Raw genomic sequence first — 16,256 nt, forward strand, 5'->3', positions numbered from 1 at the left:
AGTAGCCATGGGGGCCCGCGGGTCCCCTCGGCCGCCGCTGGGAGGGGGAAGGCCTCGCTGGGAGGGGCGGGGCCTTGCTGGGTGGGGTTTCCTCCCACCCTCTTTCCACCCTTCTTGGGGTTGCGGGTGGCCTGGGTTCCGGGTTCTTCCTTGTCGGCCTTTGGTCTATCGGATGGTGGGGTGCCACGTCCAAAAACGTTCTCCCAGAAAGTGGTTTAGAGCAAGTTTCGGAGCATTTAAAACACAGTGAAATAGGTTTGTTGTAAAGTGTAAAAAACATGTTATAGGCTATATCTGGGGGACCGTGAGGTCCTGGAAGCATGTACCCCAGATTTAACATCATCCTATATGTGCCTATGCGTGTATAAAGTTTGGTGTAAATCAGAGAATCTTTAACTTTTTTCCTCCAGGCATGAGGGGGCACCTGTCAGCCATCGAGGCCGAGGACGGCGCACCATTCCCGGACACAAATCCGCCGAAGACCCCCGGGTTCGGCCGGTGAGCTGGGTGTTTGAGCATGGGGTCCTGTTAAGAATCATCTTTTATATGTTTACTCAGTTGGTAAAATGTAATTGATGCAGTGTTTTATTTGTACCACTGTGAGGCGCCAGTGTACAGGCCAAGGGCTCATGCTGCGTCATCACGTGGGTCACGCACAGACAAGACCCGGTCCTGTTCTGCGCAGTTGTTCTGAGTTCACGACAGAAGAAGGTTGTATTATTACAGTGTCTTAATAAATATGTCAGAGCGGCTGAAGACAATTTTTGCCTCCGTCAATTTTTGCCTCCGATTTCAACGCGGAGGCAGCCGGACCCAGAACCGACCTGTGAGTAGGGATGTCACGATGACAGATTTTCTTGGTACGATTATTGTCAGAGCAATAATCACGATTTAACGATTATCACGATTATTAAGTATTAATTAATTTCACACTATGAATGTGTAAAATCACATGAACACTCCTTAGAGATCTTTAAATGTCATTTATTTTCCATGCCAAATATTAGCAACAAAGAAAAGTAACCAAAAAGTACAACATTTATGACAATAATACCATTGGAATTAAACAAAAATCACTTCTGTGTTAATCATCCACAGCAGCATTTCCGTTTGAAAATAAACAAGACCACATCTGAAATTAAATACAAGCTAGCTATGTATTTCCTTTTGGAACAAAAAAAGTGGTGAAAGGCTGCAGGACAGGAGCCACCTGCAGAAGACTTGCTTCAAGTCCTTTCAGTTCAGGTTAAAGTGCAGGAATGTCAGCTACGTGCTTACGTCGGGGGCTGGGGGCGGGGCTGGGGACGGTGTTACTGAACAACCAAAGCAGAATAAACACGGAAGAGCGCCGTTTTTTAAACAACGGAGCGTTGAAGACGGCGGTTAAGTTAGCAGACTCTTTTATTATTACATCCATTTATTTAATAATGGATGTAAAACAGAAGCAGCAGTGGTCTACGGTACAATCCATCAACAGAGCCCGCGACGGAGCGCAGCCTCGCGTCCGAGCCCGTTCCCAGCCCGTCCCCGCGGGCCGGGGATTTTTTATTAAATAAATTGATTTATTTCGGCAATGTTTACACACTGGAAAGCCATCGTCAACGATAACCCCTTCCTCATTTTTGCGGTACCCATAATAATCCCACACAGCTGATTTTATCCGCTTTTTTGGGGGGAATAACTTCACTTCAGCTGCTCCGCTTGTGTAACTTTATTTTCGTTCCGTGCGAGTTGCGCTGATCTGTCTATGGTTCCGGGTCCCGGCGTAATCTTTGGAAAGTGACGATGTTTAGGAGTCTTCACGAATAATTAATCGTGCCGTTTAAAATCGCGGTTAATAGTGAAAACAAGTAATCGTGACATCCCTACCTGTGAGAGGCCGGAAATGGAGGACCGGAGGCTGGTAGGGAGGAGAGCCGAGCTGAACGGGGCTTAGGTCGACAGACAAGTGGTGCTGAGACCGCGGGGCTCGTCCCCGGAGGCAGATGGACCCAGAACCGGACCGAGAGAGCCATACCATGCCCCGAGCTTCTGATCGAAGTAAAACAAAGACAAAGTTTCATCCTCTGCTGTTTACGCAGTCAGTGGTTCAAAACACGTGTCAGGACAATAAAACACACTGGGAAATTGTTCATAATAAGGTGTTTTTGGACAGTTTGTGAGGTCCTGACCACACAGGCTAATGGCTGGTTTCTCAGCCCTGGAAGGTGCTGGAGAGGTGAAACAACCATGAATGAGCGTCTTTGGGGTCCCAAAGACCCCGCTGGAGGTCCTCTAAAATTCATGACAACGGGCCGAGGACCGGGACTTCCAGCTTACCGAGTCCGAGAAAGGTGCACCGTTATCGGACACTTGTTGGTCGATCACCGGTCCTCGGCTGGAAGTCCCGACCGAGCGGTTTAGCGGTAAAAACTCGGGTCTAACGACGCCGTTCTACCCTCCAGAATATTCTAAACTCTCTGCTGGTAGTCTCTGACTCGTATTATGAACCGTGTGCAAGCACCACGTGGGACCTTCAGAACAAACATGGAGTCTGGCGGACCGCGACCAGAGAAAAGTACAAAGTGCCACGTCCGAAAGAGTTCTTCCAGAAAGTGTTTTAGAGCACGTTTTGGAGCATTTGGAACACAATGAAAGAAGTTTGTAGTAAATTGTAATAAAAATGTTATAGGCTATATCTGGGGAACCGTGAATTCCTGGAAGCCTATACCCCAGATTAAACATCATCCTATAGGTGCCTATGAGTCTATAAAGTTTGGTGTAAATCGGAGTATCTTTGACTTTTTTCCTCCAGAGATGAAGGGGCACCTGTCAGCCAGCGAGGCCGAGGACGGCGCACCATTCCCGGAGACAAATCCACCGAAGACCCCCGGGTTCGGCCGGTGAGCTGGGTGTTTGAGCATGGGGTCAAGGGCGTCTTTGGGACGGTGGAGGAGACCGAAAGACCCCGGACCAGCTGGACCAGAGGCTCGTGGGGAGGCCCGCCGAGCATCGCGGTTCTTATATCCACTGCCAAGTGGCGCTGAGACCACGGGGGTCGTCCCCGGAGGCAGACAGACCCAGAACCGAACTGAGAGAGGCCGGAAACGGAGGACCGGAGGCTGAAAAACATTAGAACGTTGACAACAACAGGTCTGGATTATCTGCAGACCCTCTGATTCAATTATTGGGATTTTTAATGACGTTTCAAACTATATGATTTTGGGCTGGCTCTGCAAATATAGTCCAGGACCAACGGGAGATTGTTTGAAATCTACTCACTATATTTCAGAGTTAACTTACACAATGTTTTTCTATAAATTAAATGTTTCATGTTTGTGAGTGTTGGCTTTTTATGATGAAACAATAAAGGGGAACTTTACATGTGAGTGGTCGCTGTTACCACGTTGAAACATGTGTGGGTAGATTGAGCTCTAGCGCTCTCTGCTGGTTGAAAAAGCTTACAGCACCTGGTATTCCCAGGCGATCTCCCATCCAAGTACTAACCAGATTGGGCGCATTTTTTTAAATCTTTTATTATGAAAAAAATACTTTACATTAAAAACTTTTCTTGCATTCCATTCTTTGATCTCTGTCACAATCAAGACATTCCTTTTCAAAGTAATGTAAAAAAATGAAACAAGCCATATTGCATATCGCAATTGCCCCTCGGGGATAAATAAAGTTTTCTGAATCTGAATCTGAATATAACTTTCAAATCTCCAAGTAAATTTCCATCTGCACACAGTCATGTTCAAAGCAGAAAAATACTTCCAAAGTGAAAAAAGGCAGATTCTAATACTGTTAGCAGATCCCGAAGCAAAATTAGAAATGGAGCATCAGCCTGTCTCCTGCCGTTACTTCAACTAAAGTATTCCCTTCAACAAACATATCAATGAACTCATTTTTTCATTTCATTTTGGGTCATGTTTCAGAATTAGATATACCGTATTTTCGCGACCATATGGCGCACTGTGTGGAAAGGCGCACCCTCAGTTTTGTGTGTCATTTTTGGTTTTAAAACACACATACGGCGCACCGACCCAAAAGGCGCCGTCTACGGAGACGGAGCTGCACACACACGCGTTGCAAAAAACACACGCGCTAAAAATACAGCGGAAGCAAAACTTAGTTTGATATTTTATTTCACTTTTCACATCAATCAAACCCTTCAAAGGTTCATATTCTGTTTCTGCATTAAAGAATTAAAAAAAAACACCGGGTTGCTGCACAAACCTGTCTCAGCCACTGATCATCTCCTCATCCATCCAGCCCTTTTCATTTCACTCTGGCTGGAAAAGTCTCTTTAGGGAACGCTTTTCTTTTAAAAATCACCATCGGCGGCAGTTTCTGTCCATCAGCGTGGCAGGCCAGCACAAGATTAAATAAACTTTTCATACCCCGTTGTGCTGCGGATCCCGACCGCGGCGGTCCCGGGTCCCGCTCCCCGTCTGCTCCCCCGCGCTGGACCGGGTCCCGGGTCTCGGTCCGCCCCCCCCCCCACCCGCTCACACACACGCGCTGTCGGGGAGCCGGTACCGGGTTGTATCCGACACCGCTAATTCAGCTGCGCCAGTCCGAATTTCCAGACCTGTCTCAGCTTCTTGATCATCATCATCCCTTCATCCAGTCCCCCCTTTTCATTCGCCCTTATAATAACTCCGGCTGGAAACGTCTTATGCAAAGTTTTTCTTTTAAAAATCCCCATACAGTTTCTGTCCATCAGCTGCGCCAGGCAAGCGCCACATAAACCAGTAAGTGTGTGTGTCGCGCCGCGAACACACACCCGCGCATGTCGGGATCCGGTACCGGGTTTGTAACTGACAGATTTGGCTGCAAATTTCGGAGGGTGAAGCTGATCCAACCTAAGACAGACCCCAGAAATCTCTGCTCGTAAAGCGGCCAGGAACCAGGTCGATCGGACCGCTTTGGGAACCAGGAAGTCGGGCTGCAGCAGCGCCCATCACCGCGGCTTTAACCGGGGAAAGTCACCGGTTCCGACCGGCCGGGACCGGAGGAGCCCACATGGACTGGTAGCAGGGGCTCCCGGGGAAAGAGCACCGGCATTTCAGCCGGATCTGCAGCGGGGATGCGGCGATCGGAGCCCGCAACCCCACGGCAGGTGCATGCTCGATTCCGACATGCAAAACACACGCGCTGCAGAACAAGTGTGCTTATTTAAATAGAGCGGAGCAAAACTTAGTTTGATTGTATTTTATTTCACTTTACACATCAAGCAAATCCTTAAAAGTTTTCATCATCTGTTTCGCATTAAACAGCTCAGTGGAGTCTCATTCACGTCGCAACTCACGGGGGCTTCACCTGCCCCCTTCTCTTTTTACCGTTCTCATGGTGGCCGGCCTTACATTACCGTAATTCAGGTAATAGACACGGCGCACCGTTTCAAAAGGCGCCCGGGACATTTAAAAAAAAAATTAAAAAAATAAAAAAAAAATGTGCGCCTTATGGTCGCGAAAATACGGTAAATCCTTTTCCAAAACAGATTTAAAATATTAGCCACACATCCACCATCCTCCCTTCAAAATGAGCAGAGTTTCTCCTGAGTTTGACCACTAATCTGGCATGGCTTAATACAAAGTCAAGCAGGTTGGTGTTGATCTTTTTATTTCTAATACCGGTACTGAACCAGAACATTCGCTCCCAATTAAATTGTTGAATGTAATGACGTCCCCAGTGTTTGATCAGAGTGTGTTTTAACCTTTCAAAGAGGTCAGACAAGTACAGTCCTGAAACAAATGAAATTAAAGCTGCAAGCAGCGATGAACGGGCCCTCGCATGTGTAATTATCACCAATGAAGGTCAAGGACTCAAAACCGAGTCCGATGACACCACCATGACTCTCTAAGTCAAACCATTCAAAAAAGTTATGGCAGAAAATAAGGAATATCAAATATCAACCAATAAGATGAAGATAATCGTCGCCACGGTAACACTCTTGACTGAGAAAAGTAATGTGCATCATCGCAGGATGGATACGTATATTTTGGTGTATAACACACCTGGGTGCACGTTACGTTTCGGGCCGCATTAACGGCCGAAGTAATGGCATAAATTGCGCCAAAATGACATGATTAATTCAAAATGCCCGACTTCCTGTTCGGTTTCGGCCATGGCGCCAAGAGACTTTTCTTTAAGTTGTGACATGATACAGGTGTGTACCGATTTTCGTGCATGTACGTCAAAGCGTATTGTGGGGCTTGAGAAACAAAGTTTTCTAGGGGGCGCCGTCTAGCCATTAGGCCACGCCCATTACCAATGCACCTTCCAATAATAATATCTACATCACACTGCTGCACCTTTCAGTTTTTTAATTGTATATATGTTAATAAGTGCCACATTTGTTTATTTACTGTTTGCTATTTTTAAATCTGGGTACAGTCAGCGAAATAACTGGAGTCACATTCCTTGTTGGGCAAAGTTCAAACTTGGCCAATAAATCTGATTCTGATGTGTTTTAATTCAATTCAGTTCATCTATGTTGGCTTAAACTTTTTGGAATCTTTCTTCATATCTGACGCATATTCAAGTGTTTTGTGCAATTTGTGGTAAAATGAGATTGTAATCTATGTCAGTATTACAATAAATAAAAGAAAGAGTGTGAAATGATCTCTCATGATATAAAAGGCAGATTTGTGCTGATGGTGAACAAGAGAATAAAAAGTGCCTTGTGATGGTCGGTGCTGCTCCTGGTACTGAGATTAATCACAGACAAACACTTATTAACCACAGTAAACTGAACAAGAGAAAAGATCCAAGTTTTACTGAAGATTTTCTTTGAAGTGTTAACAATCATACTAATATCCAGAAAACATTTACAATATTTACTGGAACAAACTCTGAGGAACATTCATTGACCAAGTCAAGTTCAAACAAAACGCTGTTATTTCCACGGATTTCTTCAGTCTCTCTCTTTATTAGTGACGCGGAGAGAAACTTTAAAAACCTGACGAAGCTGAAATCACGACAACAACATAAGGAAAATGGAAACATAAAAAGAAAACACCGGGGGAGTCGTGACTCGGTGGAGGAGACGGCTGCTTTGCTGAGCAGCTCCGCCGCGGCAGCGCAGACATTTATCCGTCAGTACATTAGTAGTAGAAACCTCCTCCGTACTACTTTAGACGAAGCGCTTGAGGAACAATGTGGAACAATGTGGAACAAAACTCAAGTTGAAATTAAAACTGCAAGCAGCGATGAACGGGCCCTCGCAGTCATGGCCACCGTCCCCCATAAGCATATCATAAATGACACCACCCACGACTTCCTATGTCAAACCATCCAAAAGTTATAGCAGAAAATAGGGACAACAAATCAGAAGAAGGGGCGGGGCTAATTCAGGCCAATGAAAGTCAAAGACTCAATACCGAGTCCAATGACACAACCCACATGTCTATCACCCATTCAAAAGTTATGGTAAAGAAAAGTATTCTAGGAGTTGCTGTTGAGCCGTTGGGCCACGCCCATTCATGCAAATTTATCGCCAGGCCTGGCTTGCATGCAAAAGTTGGTGACTTTTGGTGAAACTATCAATATCGACCAATCAGATGAAGATAATTGTCGCCACGGTAACGCTCTTGACTGAGAAAAGTAATGCGCATTGTCACAGCATCGAGACGCACATTTTGTTGTATAAAACACCATACAATTCGGGCCGCATTAACGGCCGAAGTAATGGCATAAATTTTGCCAAAATTACCGACTTCCTTTTGGGTTTGGGCCATGGTGCCAGCAGACTTTTCTTTAAGTGGCGACATGATACAGGTGTGTACCGATTTTCGTGCATCTACATCAAAACATTTTGTGGGGCTTGAGGCACAAAGTTTTCTAGGGGGCGCTGTTGAGCCGTTAGGCCACGCCCATTAAATATCACATTTTTCACCAGGCCTGTGCAAAATTTGGTGACTTTTGGGGCACATTTAGGGGGGGGGGGGGGAGAGAGAGAGAGAGAGAGAGAGAGAGAGAGAGAGAGAGAGAGAGAGAGAGAGAGAGAGAGAGAGAGAGAGAGAGAGAGAGAGAGAGAGAGAGGAGAGAGAGAGAGAGAGAGAGAGAGAGAGAGAGAGAGAGAGAGAGAAGAAGAAAGAAAGAAAGAAAGAAAGAAAGAAAGAAAGAAAGAAAGAAAGAAAGAAAGAAAGAAAGAAAGAAAGAAAGAAAGAAAGAAAGAAAGAAAGAAAGAAAGAAAGAAAGAAAGAAAGAAAGAAAGAAAGAAAGAAAAGAAAGAAAGAAAGAAAGAAAGAAAGAAAGAAAGAAAGAAAGAAAGAAAGAAAGAAAGAAAGAAAGAAAGAAAGAAAGAAAGAAAGAAAGAAAGAAAGAAAGAAAGACAGACAGACAGACAGACAGACAGACAGACAGACAGACAGACAGACAGACAGACAGACAGACAGACAGACAGACAGACAGACAGACAGACAGACAGACAGACAGACAGACAGACAGACAGACACAATAGGGCCTTCGCACTGTAAGTGCTCGGGCCCTAATGAAAGGCTACATTTGGATGTATTGGTTTTTTTTTTTTTTTACAATAATATAATGACAATAAACACTTTTTGACTTAACATGAAATAAATGGATATATGAGAAGCTTGTAAAACTCTGGAATTCAGAAACTATGTACATCTCCTTCATCATCATCATCATCATCATCATCATCATCATCATCATCATCATCATCATCATCATCATCACGGTCCAGTCAGAGTCTGTCCACACAAACTGGTTCTGCTTTAACTCTACACAACTCATCCGTCCTGGTCATGCAAACCATCTCCACCTGTAGAGGGAAGAAGAAAGAAGAAAGCAGATAAAGGAGTGTTTGCAGAGATCCCTCCATCAGCTGTAGAGGAAGAAGAAAGAAGGGAGCAGACAAAGGAGTTTTAGCAGAGATCCCTCCATCAGAGGGAAGAAGAAAGAAGAGAGCAGATCAAGGAGTGTTTGCAGAGGTCCCTCCATCAGCTGTAGAGGGAAGAAGAAAGAAGAGAGCACCAGCTGATGGTCCAGTCCTAGTCCTGGACCAGCAGGTCTACGTGGTCCCCGAAGACTCGGTACTGATCCTGCATCAGCAGTAGGGATGGGTATCATTTGCATTTTCATCGAATCCGATTCCTATTTCGAATCCTCATTTCGATTCCGATTCTTTTCGAATACCGATTCCGATACCAATATTAATTAGAAAGTAAATAAATAGAATATATCAAGAACAGAAATGTTTTTATTTCATCCACATCAGTACTATAGATGTTAACACTTTAAGTTGACATTTTAACACTAACACTTACACTTACTTTCCTTGACATCTGCTGCACACATACATATTACTCTCTCATCACTCAAACTGTGTTCAGAACAATAATATCAGGAGGACTTCCTTTTTTTAACTTCAACAATTCCTGCAGTAAATAACAGAAACAAATAACAAAAACATAAAAAAAACTAAATAAAAAAAAGAGAGGTTTGGTCATCATACTGATATATGAAGTCAGCAGTTTTTGAAAAGGAAAATCAACATGTCGGCCTTTTCTGGAAGGATACGGGATCTCTCAGTGCTGATTGTATCTCCAGCAGTTGAGAAAACCCTTTCGCTGGGAGTAGAAGAGGCCTGAACACACAGGTATGACAGAGCTAAGTCTGACAACAAAAGATACACATCCCTCTTCCTCCACCACCAGGCAGAAGGGTCTTCGGAGGTCAAAGCTGGAGGAAGGGCCTTATACATTTCCAGTTCTTTTTCTGCCCTGATCTTGATGGCTGGAGCAGCAGCAGCAACACGTTTGATAGTGTTCAATTTCAGGATATCATCCTCAGCGAAAAGCTTCTCCAGGGGCGTTAGCTTCATCTTCTTCCTTGTTTGAAGCTTAAAAGAAAAGAAAAGTAATTCAAACTCAAAACAACATACAATCATTGATTTTTTAAATAAAGTATGATTAAAGGAACGTTTAATGTTTATTGAAGTGTACTCACTGAAACAGTCTCATCCTCTGATTCCTCGCTCTCCTCCCCTCTTGGCTCGTCAGTCTGCTTGCGTCCCTCCTTGCCGAAGACACCAGGCTCAGTCAGCTGCAGCAGGTAAGTGTAATCAGACAGTCGGAAATAAATAAGCAATACAGAACATGTGCAGGAAATCAGTATGTGTACAAATCTAAATTAATTCAATTGACATTACCTGTTCTGTTTCTGCAGGATCATGTGCAGCAAGGATTTTCTCTTTGATCCGGTTCCACACTGTCTTATCTTCCTCAGCATCCTCTTCCTCTAGCGTATGCTTAGAGCGAGGGTCCATGGCAGTTGCTTCTCCAAGGAAGTTTCTCACCTGGTCTGTCTGAAAAATATGAACATGTAATTTAGATTTAATTAGAGTAATAAAAAATACATGATGAATTTGTCTCAGTGACATTGATTTTTACCTGATATCGCTTTGATAGATCAGTCCAGATTGTCTTCTTTAGACAGGAGACAAACAGTGAATCTCCATCTCGGACTGTGAAATGGTTCTTCAGCTTTTGTAAGATTGGTAGGACTTGGCCGCAGGTGGAGCTCTTTTCAGTTGAGGCACAAAGGGTTGATGTGTACAGGATCTCCATGAGTTCAATAAATTCCTCTGCTTTTCTGTAGTCCTCATTGGTCAGTTTGGAGAGTCTGTTTTGGAAAAAAGGAAAACAAAATAATAATTAATTAATCTTAATTCACACTACACTAGTTTGTTGATCAAATTATTCTCAATTTAATCATGAATCCAATTGAATCATTAATTCCATCCCATGTGTACCTGTCACGCTCCATTGGCTTTCTAAGCCGTGGATCTAAGGAGGCTGCTTGAAGAGCAGAGTACTGCTGCAGGAATCTCTCAATCATGAGGAAAAGGGAGTTCCAGCGAGTTTTGACATCGAGGAGGAGGGAGTTCTTGTCTATTTCTACAAACAAACAAACCAACAACATTAATAAAAAACAAACAATATGTAATTAATATGTAACAACTTCAATAACTGTAATAACTTTAATTTACAATAATAATATGATGTTTAATAGGAGGAATAATGTAATGCAATGCAGTGTATTGACAGAGTATCTTACTAAGAAGGTCTTGCTTTTCACGGAGCACAACCTTGGCCATTGATGACCTCTTCATCCACACAACTACTTCTCGAATCTTTGCTGCCCATTTTGCAACTGAGTTGAGTGTGTAAATAGTTTGAGCTGCAAGATTCAATGTGTGAGCAAAGCAGCTTATCTTAATGTGCAGCTTTTTAACGGCTACATCCATGTTGGCTGCATTGTCCACTGTGATAGCACTAACTTTTTCTCTTATCCCATACTCATCTAAAACATCCCCAATTTCCTCTGCCACCACATCTCCTGTTTGTGCTCTGTAGACTGCCTTTGTAACAAGGACATTCTGTTGCATTCTACCCTCAGTAATGTAGTGTGCTGTTACTGTTAGGTAATGGTCCTGGCAAATGCTGGTCCAGCCATCACTAGTAATTGCTACTTTGCTAGCTTTTTCTAATGCTGATTTGACATTTTGCTTCTCTACATTGTACCATGCAGGTACAAAGTGGTTGGAGAGCATATGCCTTGTGGGGGGCTTGTAGAGGGGATTTAATGCATTGATCATTTCCCTGTGAAGAAATAATACTCATATCATTATGCTGCACCAAATAATATACAGGGATGTAAACAAAACATTTCATCACCATGGTGCAACAAACAATATCAAAGTTACTCTTTCAGTTCATTTGATACAGGAAAATACAGAAAATAGCAAAGGAGCTGCTACGAATCAGAACCAGAAATGTGTTGTGCCAGCTTACTTGAATGATGCAGATTCAACAGTAGCAAAGGGGTGTAACCCCTTCACTATAAATTTTGTCACTACTCTGTGACACTGCTCTGTTTGCTCCCGGCTCATATTCTTCTTGTCCCTGTATTTCGCCGCTATTGTGAAGGGAGTCTCAATGCTTTTAGAGGGGTGCTTGATGAGGGGTGGGTTGGTGCTCTCTGTCCCTGAACTCTCACTGACACTGTTATCTAGCAAAAATGTAACGTTAACGTCATTCATTCAAATATAAGTGACTTGCTTATTATCTGTTTTTGTATACCAACCTGTGCCGTCGACGTAGTCCGGGCTCTTGTTGCTGACCGTCGGGTCCGTCGGCTCCGTTTTCGCGCTATTTTTAAATATGCCACAGTCCCTCACATTTAACCCGTGGGTGAGTAAATGTTTGGCCATATTTGAAGTACTTCCCCCCTTGCACGAAATTTCTCGCTCACACTTCACACATGTCGCATATCCGTCAGTTCTCTTACCGTAATATAACCACACTTTAGAGCGTTTCGATTTTCCACCGCTTCCCTCCATTTTGTTTGAATTTCTCTGAACAGTACACTGCGCAGCCGCGGATGTGACCTAATACTCAGAGCGCGCGGGGGGAGCGGGGGGAGGGAGAGAGAGAGAGAGAAAAAAAAAAAAACCTGCCAGGATTCGAAATGAAGATTCGAAATGCGCATTTTTAAACGAATATCGAATTTTTGGATTTCGGTTCCGGTTCCAAAATTGGAACCGGGTTTCGGTACCCATCCCTAATCAGCAGGTTCCTCTAACAGAACCAATGCTGACATTGTGATTGACAGGTTACATCTTTGTGCTCCGACCTTTATATGTTCATGTGGTTGATTGTGTGATTGTTGCAGGTCCAGGTCCAGGTCCAGGTCCAGGTCCTGGTCCTGGACTGTCGTGTCATTCACTTGGTCGTGAACTTATTGTTGACGTCACGTTTCCTCATATTCTGCACTTCACTGCATCACCAGTGAGTGTCACCAACGGAAAAAAACCACAGAAAAGTGCGTACGCCAGATATGATGTGTGAGTGAAAGACCGAAACTTTCTACGTTGAAATAACTTTTTGAACATCTGACGGGGTTTTTTTTGCTATTGATGAATTTTACTAAATATCCATACAGACTGTTAACACTGTTATGATCTTTTTAATAAATATGATATGAAAAATGATATACCGTATTGGCCCGAATATAAGACGGTGTTTTTTGCATTGAAATAAGACTGAAAAAGTGGGGGTCGTCTTACATTCGGGGTCTAGACGTTATACCCATTCACACCACTAGATGGCGCCAGATATCTTTAAAGTGAATGCTGAACTTAACTCCCCAGGCCAAAGGAACCCCTGTCACGAAAAATAAAAAATAGCGCTAAAAAAGAAAAGAGAAGAAAATAAGAGAAGAGATGACAGAAGATGGAGAAACGAGAAAGGTGGGTTGAAGATCGGCTGGTGAACCGGCAGCTGAGGAGAAGTTGAGATGCAAACTTCAAGATGATGATTTGAATGAGGCAAAATAACATGCTTTTTCTCTCAAATATATTATTATAATCATTTGTTTCAGATGTACTGTAATTATTTTCTGTATGAAAGTTGAATTTGGTGTTCAAAAAGTCTTTTTTCAAGCTTGTGTCTTGCAAAATGCAAGAGGGTCGTCTTATAATCAGGGTCGCCTTATATTCGGGGCAATACGGTATTCCTGTACGATTAAGTTTTTTGACAAATCGTCAAGTACAATCCAAAAAATTCATTGTGCAAAGTTTGGTGTTAATGGAGACTTCAAGTAAAAGGGTACTGAAATTTATTAAATGTACAGAAATTGACAAAAACAGTGGATTTAACATCAAAAAGTAAAGAAATGTTAAAAGGGGCAAATTTAGCAAAGCATTCAAGGAATCGATCCTGAAAGTTCAGCTCTCAAGGACAAATGGTTGATTACATATATAATACATACACAGGAGTTAGCCAGTGGGAAGAACATCTTCCTAGCTCACATCAGGAATACACAGTGACTGCTGGGTATTTCCTTCTTGGAGACTCTACTTATCCTTTGCAGGACTGGCTCTTGAAACCATTCCATGACCCTGGACAGCTGACAGCAGAACAGTCTTTAAGCACAAAGTCAACCGAGCACCAGTGGTCGTGTCACGGCCGCCGCCGTCTTTTCTCCTGAAGCTGGAGACTCCTGGGTCCATTTTGAGCCAGGTGTGTTCCCCAGAAAGGGGGAAAAGACTGGGGTGGGTCCGGGACCACCTCGGGAACAGCAACAGGCTGAGGCTGGCGGCATGTCCCTGTCCCCTTCAACATACGGTGGTAGGACGCCACTTGGTCACCGTAAAAGAGCTCCCACAGATCCACGTTCTTTCCTGGTGGGTCCATGCTGGCTGGGGTCATACTTTTGGTCAGATTGTACTGTCATGGCTCAAAAGACAGAGAACCCAAATGCACAACATCAAACGGAGTATCAGAGTCCCAGGCCGACACACGGCCAAAGTTCCGGGGTCCGTCCTCGGGGCCGGGCCGACCGCCGAGACAGTTCCGCGGGTCAGGAGGTCTGGGGGCGTAGCAGGCAGGTCAGGAGGTCTGGGGGCGTAGCAGGCGGGTCAGGAGGTCTGGGGGCGTAGCAGGCGGGTCAGGAGGTCGGTGTGGGGGCGTAGCAGGCGGGTCAAGAGGTCGGTGTGGGGGCGTAGCAGGCGGGTCAGGAGGTCGGTCTGGGGGCGTAGCAGGCGGGTCAGGAGGTCGGTCTGGGGGTCTAGCAGGCGGGTCAGGAGGTTTCGGGGGGTAGCAGGCGGGTCAGGAGGTCTCGGGGCGTAGCAGGCGGGTCAGGAGGTCTGGGGACGTAGCAGGCGGGTCAGGAGGTCTGGGGGCGTAGCAGGCGGGTCAGGAGGTCTGGGGGCGTAGCAGGCGGGTCAGGAGGTCTGGGGACGTAGCAGGCGGGTCAGGAAGTCTGGGGACGTAGCAGGCGGGTCAGGAGGTCTGGGGGCGTAGCAGGCGGGTCAGGAGGTCGGTCTGGGGGCGTAGCAGGCGGGTCAGGAGGTCTGGGGGCGTAGCAGGCGGGTCAGGAGGTCTGGGGGCGTAGCAGGCGGGTCAGGAGGTCTGGGGGCGTAGCAGGCGGGTCAGGAGGTCTGGGGGCGTAGCAGGCGGGTCAGGAGGTCTGGGGGCGTAGCAGGCGGGTCAGGAGGTCGGTCTGGGGGCGTAGCAGGCGGGTCAGGAGGTCGGTCTGGGGGCGTAGCAGGCGGGTCAGGAGGTCTCGGGGCGTAGCAGGTGGGTCAGGAGGTCTGGGGACGTAGCAGGCGGGTCAGGAGGTCTGGGGGCGTAGCAGGCGGGTCAGGAGGTCTGGGGGCGTAGCAGGCGGGTCAGGAGGTCTGGGGGCGTAGCAGGCGGGTCAGGAGGTCTGGGGGCGTAGCAGGCGGGTCAGGAGGTCTGGGGGCGTCCAGGACCACCGCTAGAGCCGGAACAGGGGGCGATGCGTCCAGGACCACCGCTGGAGCAGGAACAGGGGGCGATGCGTCCAGGACCACCGCTGGAGCAGGAACAGGTGGGCGATGCGTCCAGGACCACCGCTGGAACAGGGGGCGATGCGACCGGGACCACCGCTGGAACAGGGGGCGATGCGACCGGGACCACCGCTAGAGCCGGAACAGGGGGCGATGCGTCCAGGACCACCGCTGGAGCAGGAACAGGGGGCGGTGCGTCCAGGACCACCGCTGGAGCAGGAACAGGGGGCGACACGTCCAGGACCACCGCTAGAGCAGGAACAGGGGGGCGATGCGTCCAGGACCACCGCTAGAGCAGGAACAGGGGGCAACGCTTCCAGGACCACCGCTGGAACAGGAACAGGCTGGGACTGCCGCCGCCGTCTTTTCTCCTGAAGCTGGAGACTCCTGGGTCCATTTTGAGCCGGGTGTGTTCCCCAGAAAGGAGGAAAAGACTGGGGTGGGTCCGGGACCACCTCGGGTACAGCAACAGGCTGAGGCTGGCGGCATGTCCCTGTCCCCTTCAACATACGGTGGTAGGACGCCACTTGGTCACCGTAAAAGAGCTCCCACAGATCCACGTTCTTTCCTGGTGGGTCCATGCTGGCTGGGGTCATACTTTTGGTCAGATTGTACTGTCACGGCTCAAAAGACAGAGAACCCAAATGCACAACATCAAACGGAGTATCAGAGTCCAAGAGGCTTTAATCAGGTCAGAGGTAGGCAGGAGTCAAAAACCGGGAAGACAGGCAGATCAGGCAGACAAATCCAAAGGGGCAGGCAAAAATCCAAAAACCGGGAATCAGGCAAAGTCACAGGCAGGCAGGCAGAAACAGACAGAATCAGGAATGCTGGAAAGCTAGGCATGAACGCTAGACAATCTGGCAACTGGCATGTGGAAATGGGCCGGTATATAAAGGGGAACTGATGATCATGGGAACCAGGTGTGCAG

General features: G+C 46.3%; 1 protein-coding gene across 1 annotated transcript; it reads right to left on the reverse strand.

The window, feature by feature from the left end:
* Positions 1-9,475: 9,475 nt before the first annotated feature.
* On the reverse strand, positions 9,476-12,305 carry LOC133442599 (E3 SUMO-protein ligase ZBED1-like). Its single transcript, XM_061720607.1, has 6 exons — positions 12,097-12,305; positions 10,763-10,907; positions 10,401-10,632; positions 10,160-10,315; positions 9,958-10,053; positions 9,476-9,850 (listed from the first exon to the last, which is right to left on the reverse strand). Exons 1-6 carry the CDS (start codon positions 12,221-12,223, stop codon positions 9,476-9,478), a joined length of 1,131 nt encoding a protein of 376 aa, XP_061576591.1. The 5' UTR covers positions 12,224-12,305.
* Between the last annotated feature and the right edge of the window lie 3,951 nt (positions 12,306-16,256).

This window comes from Cololabis saira, chromosome 4 (assembly GCF_033807715.1).
Source record: "Cololabis saira isolate AMF1-May2022 chromosome 4, fColSai1.1, whole genome shotgun sequence".
Taxonomy (NCBI): domain Eukaryota; kingdom Metazoa; phylum Chordata; class Actinopteri; order Beloniformes; family Belonidae; genus Cololabis; species Cololabis saira.

Excerpts from the sequence above, each read along its gene's own strand:
- LOC133442599 (XM_061720607.1), bottom strand. The coding sequence starts at position 12,223 with ATGGCCAAACATTTACTCACCCACGGGTTAAATGTGAGGGACTGTGGC. Across the intron at positions 10,316-10,400 it reads ATCTATCAAAGCGATATCAG|ACAGACCAGGTGAGAAACTT; the intron begins GTAAAAATCAAT and ends CATATTTTTCAG. Across the intron at positions 9,851-9,957 it reads CAGAGGATGAGACTGTTTCA|CTTCAAACAAGGAAGAAGAT; the intron begins GTGAGTACACTT and ends TTTTCTTTTAAG.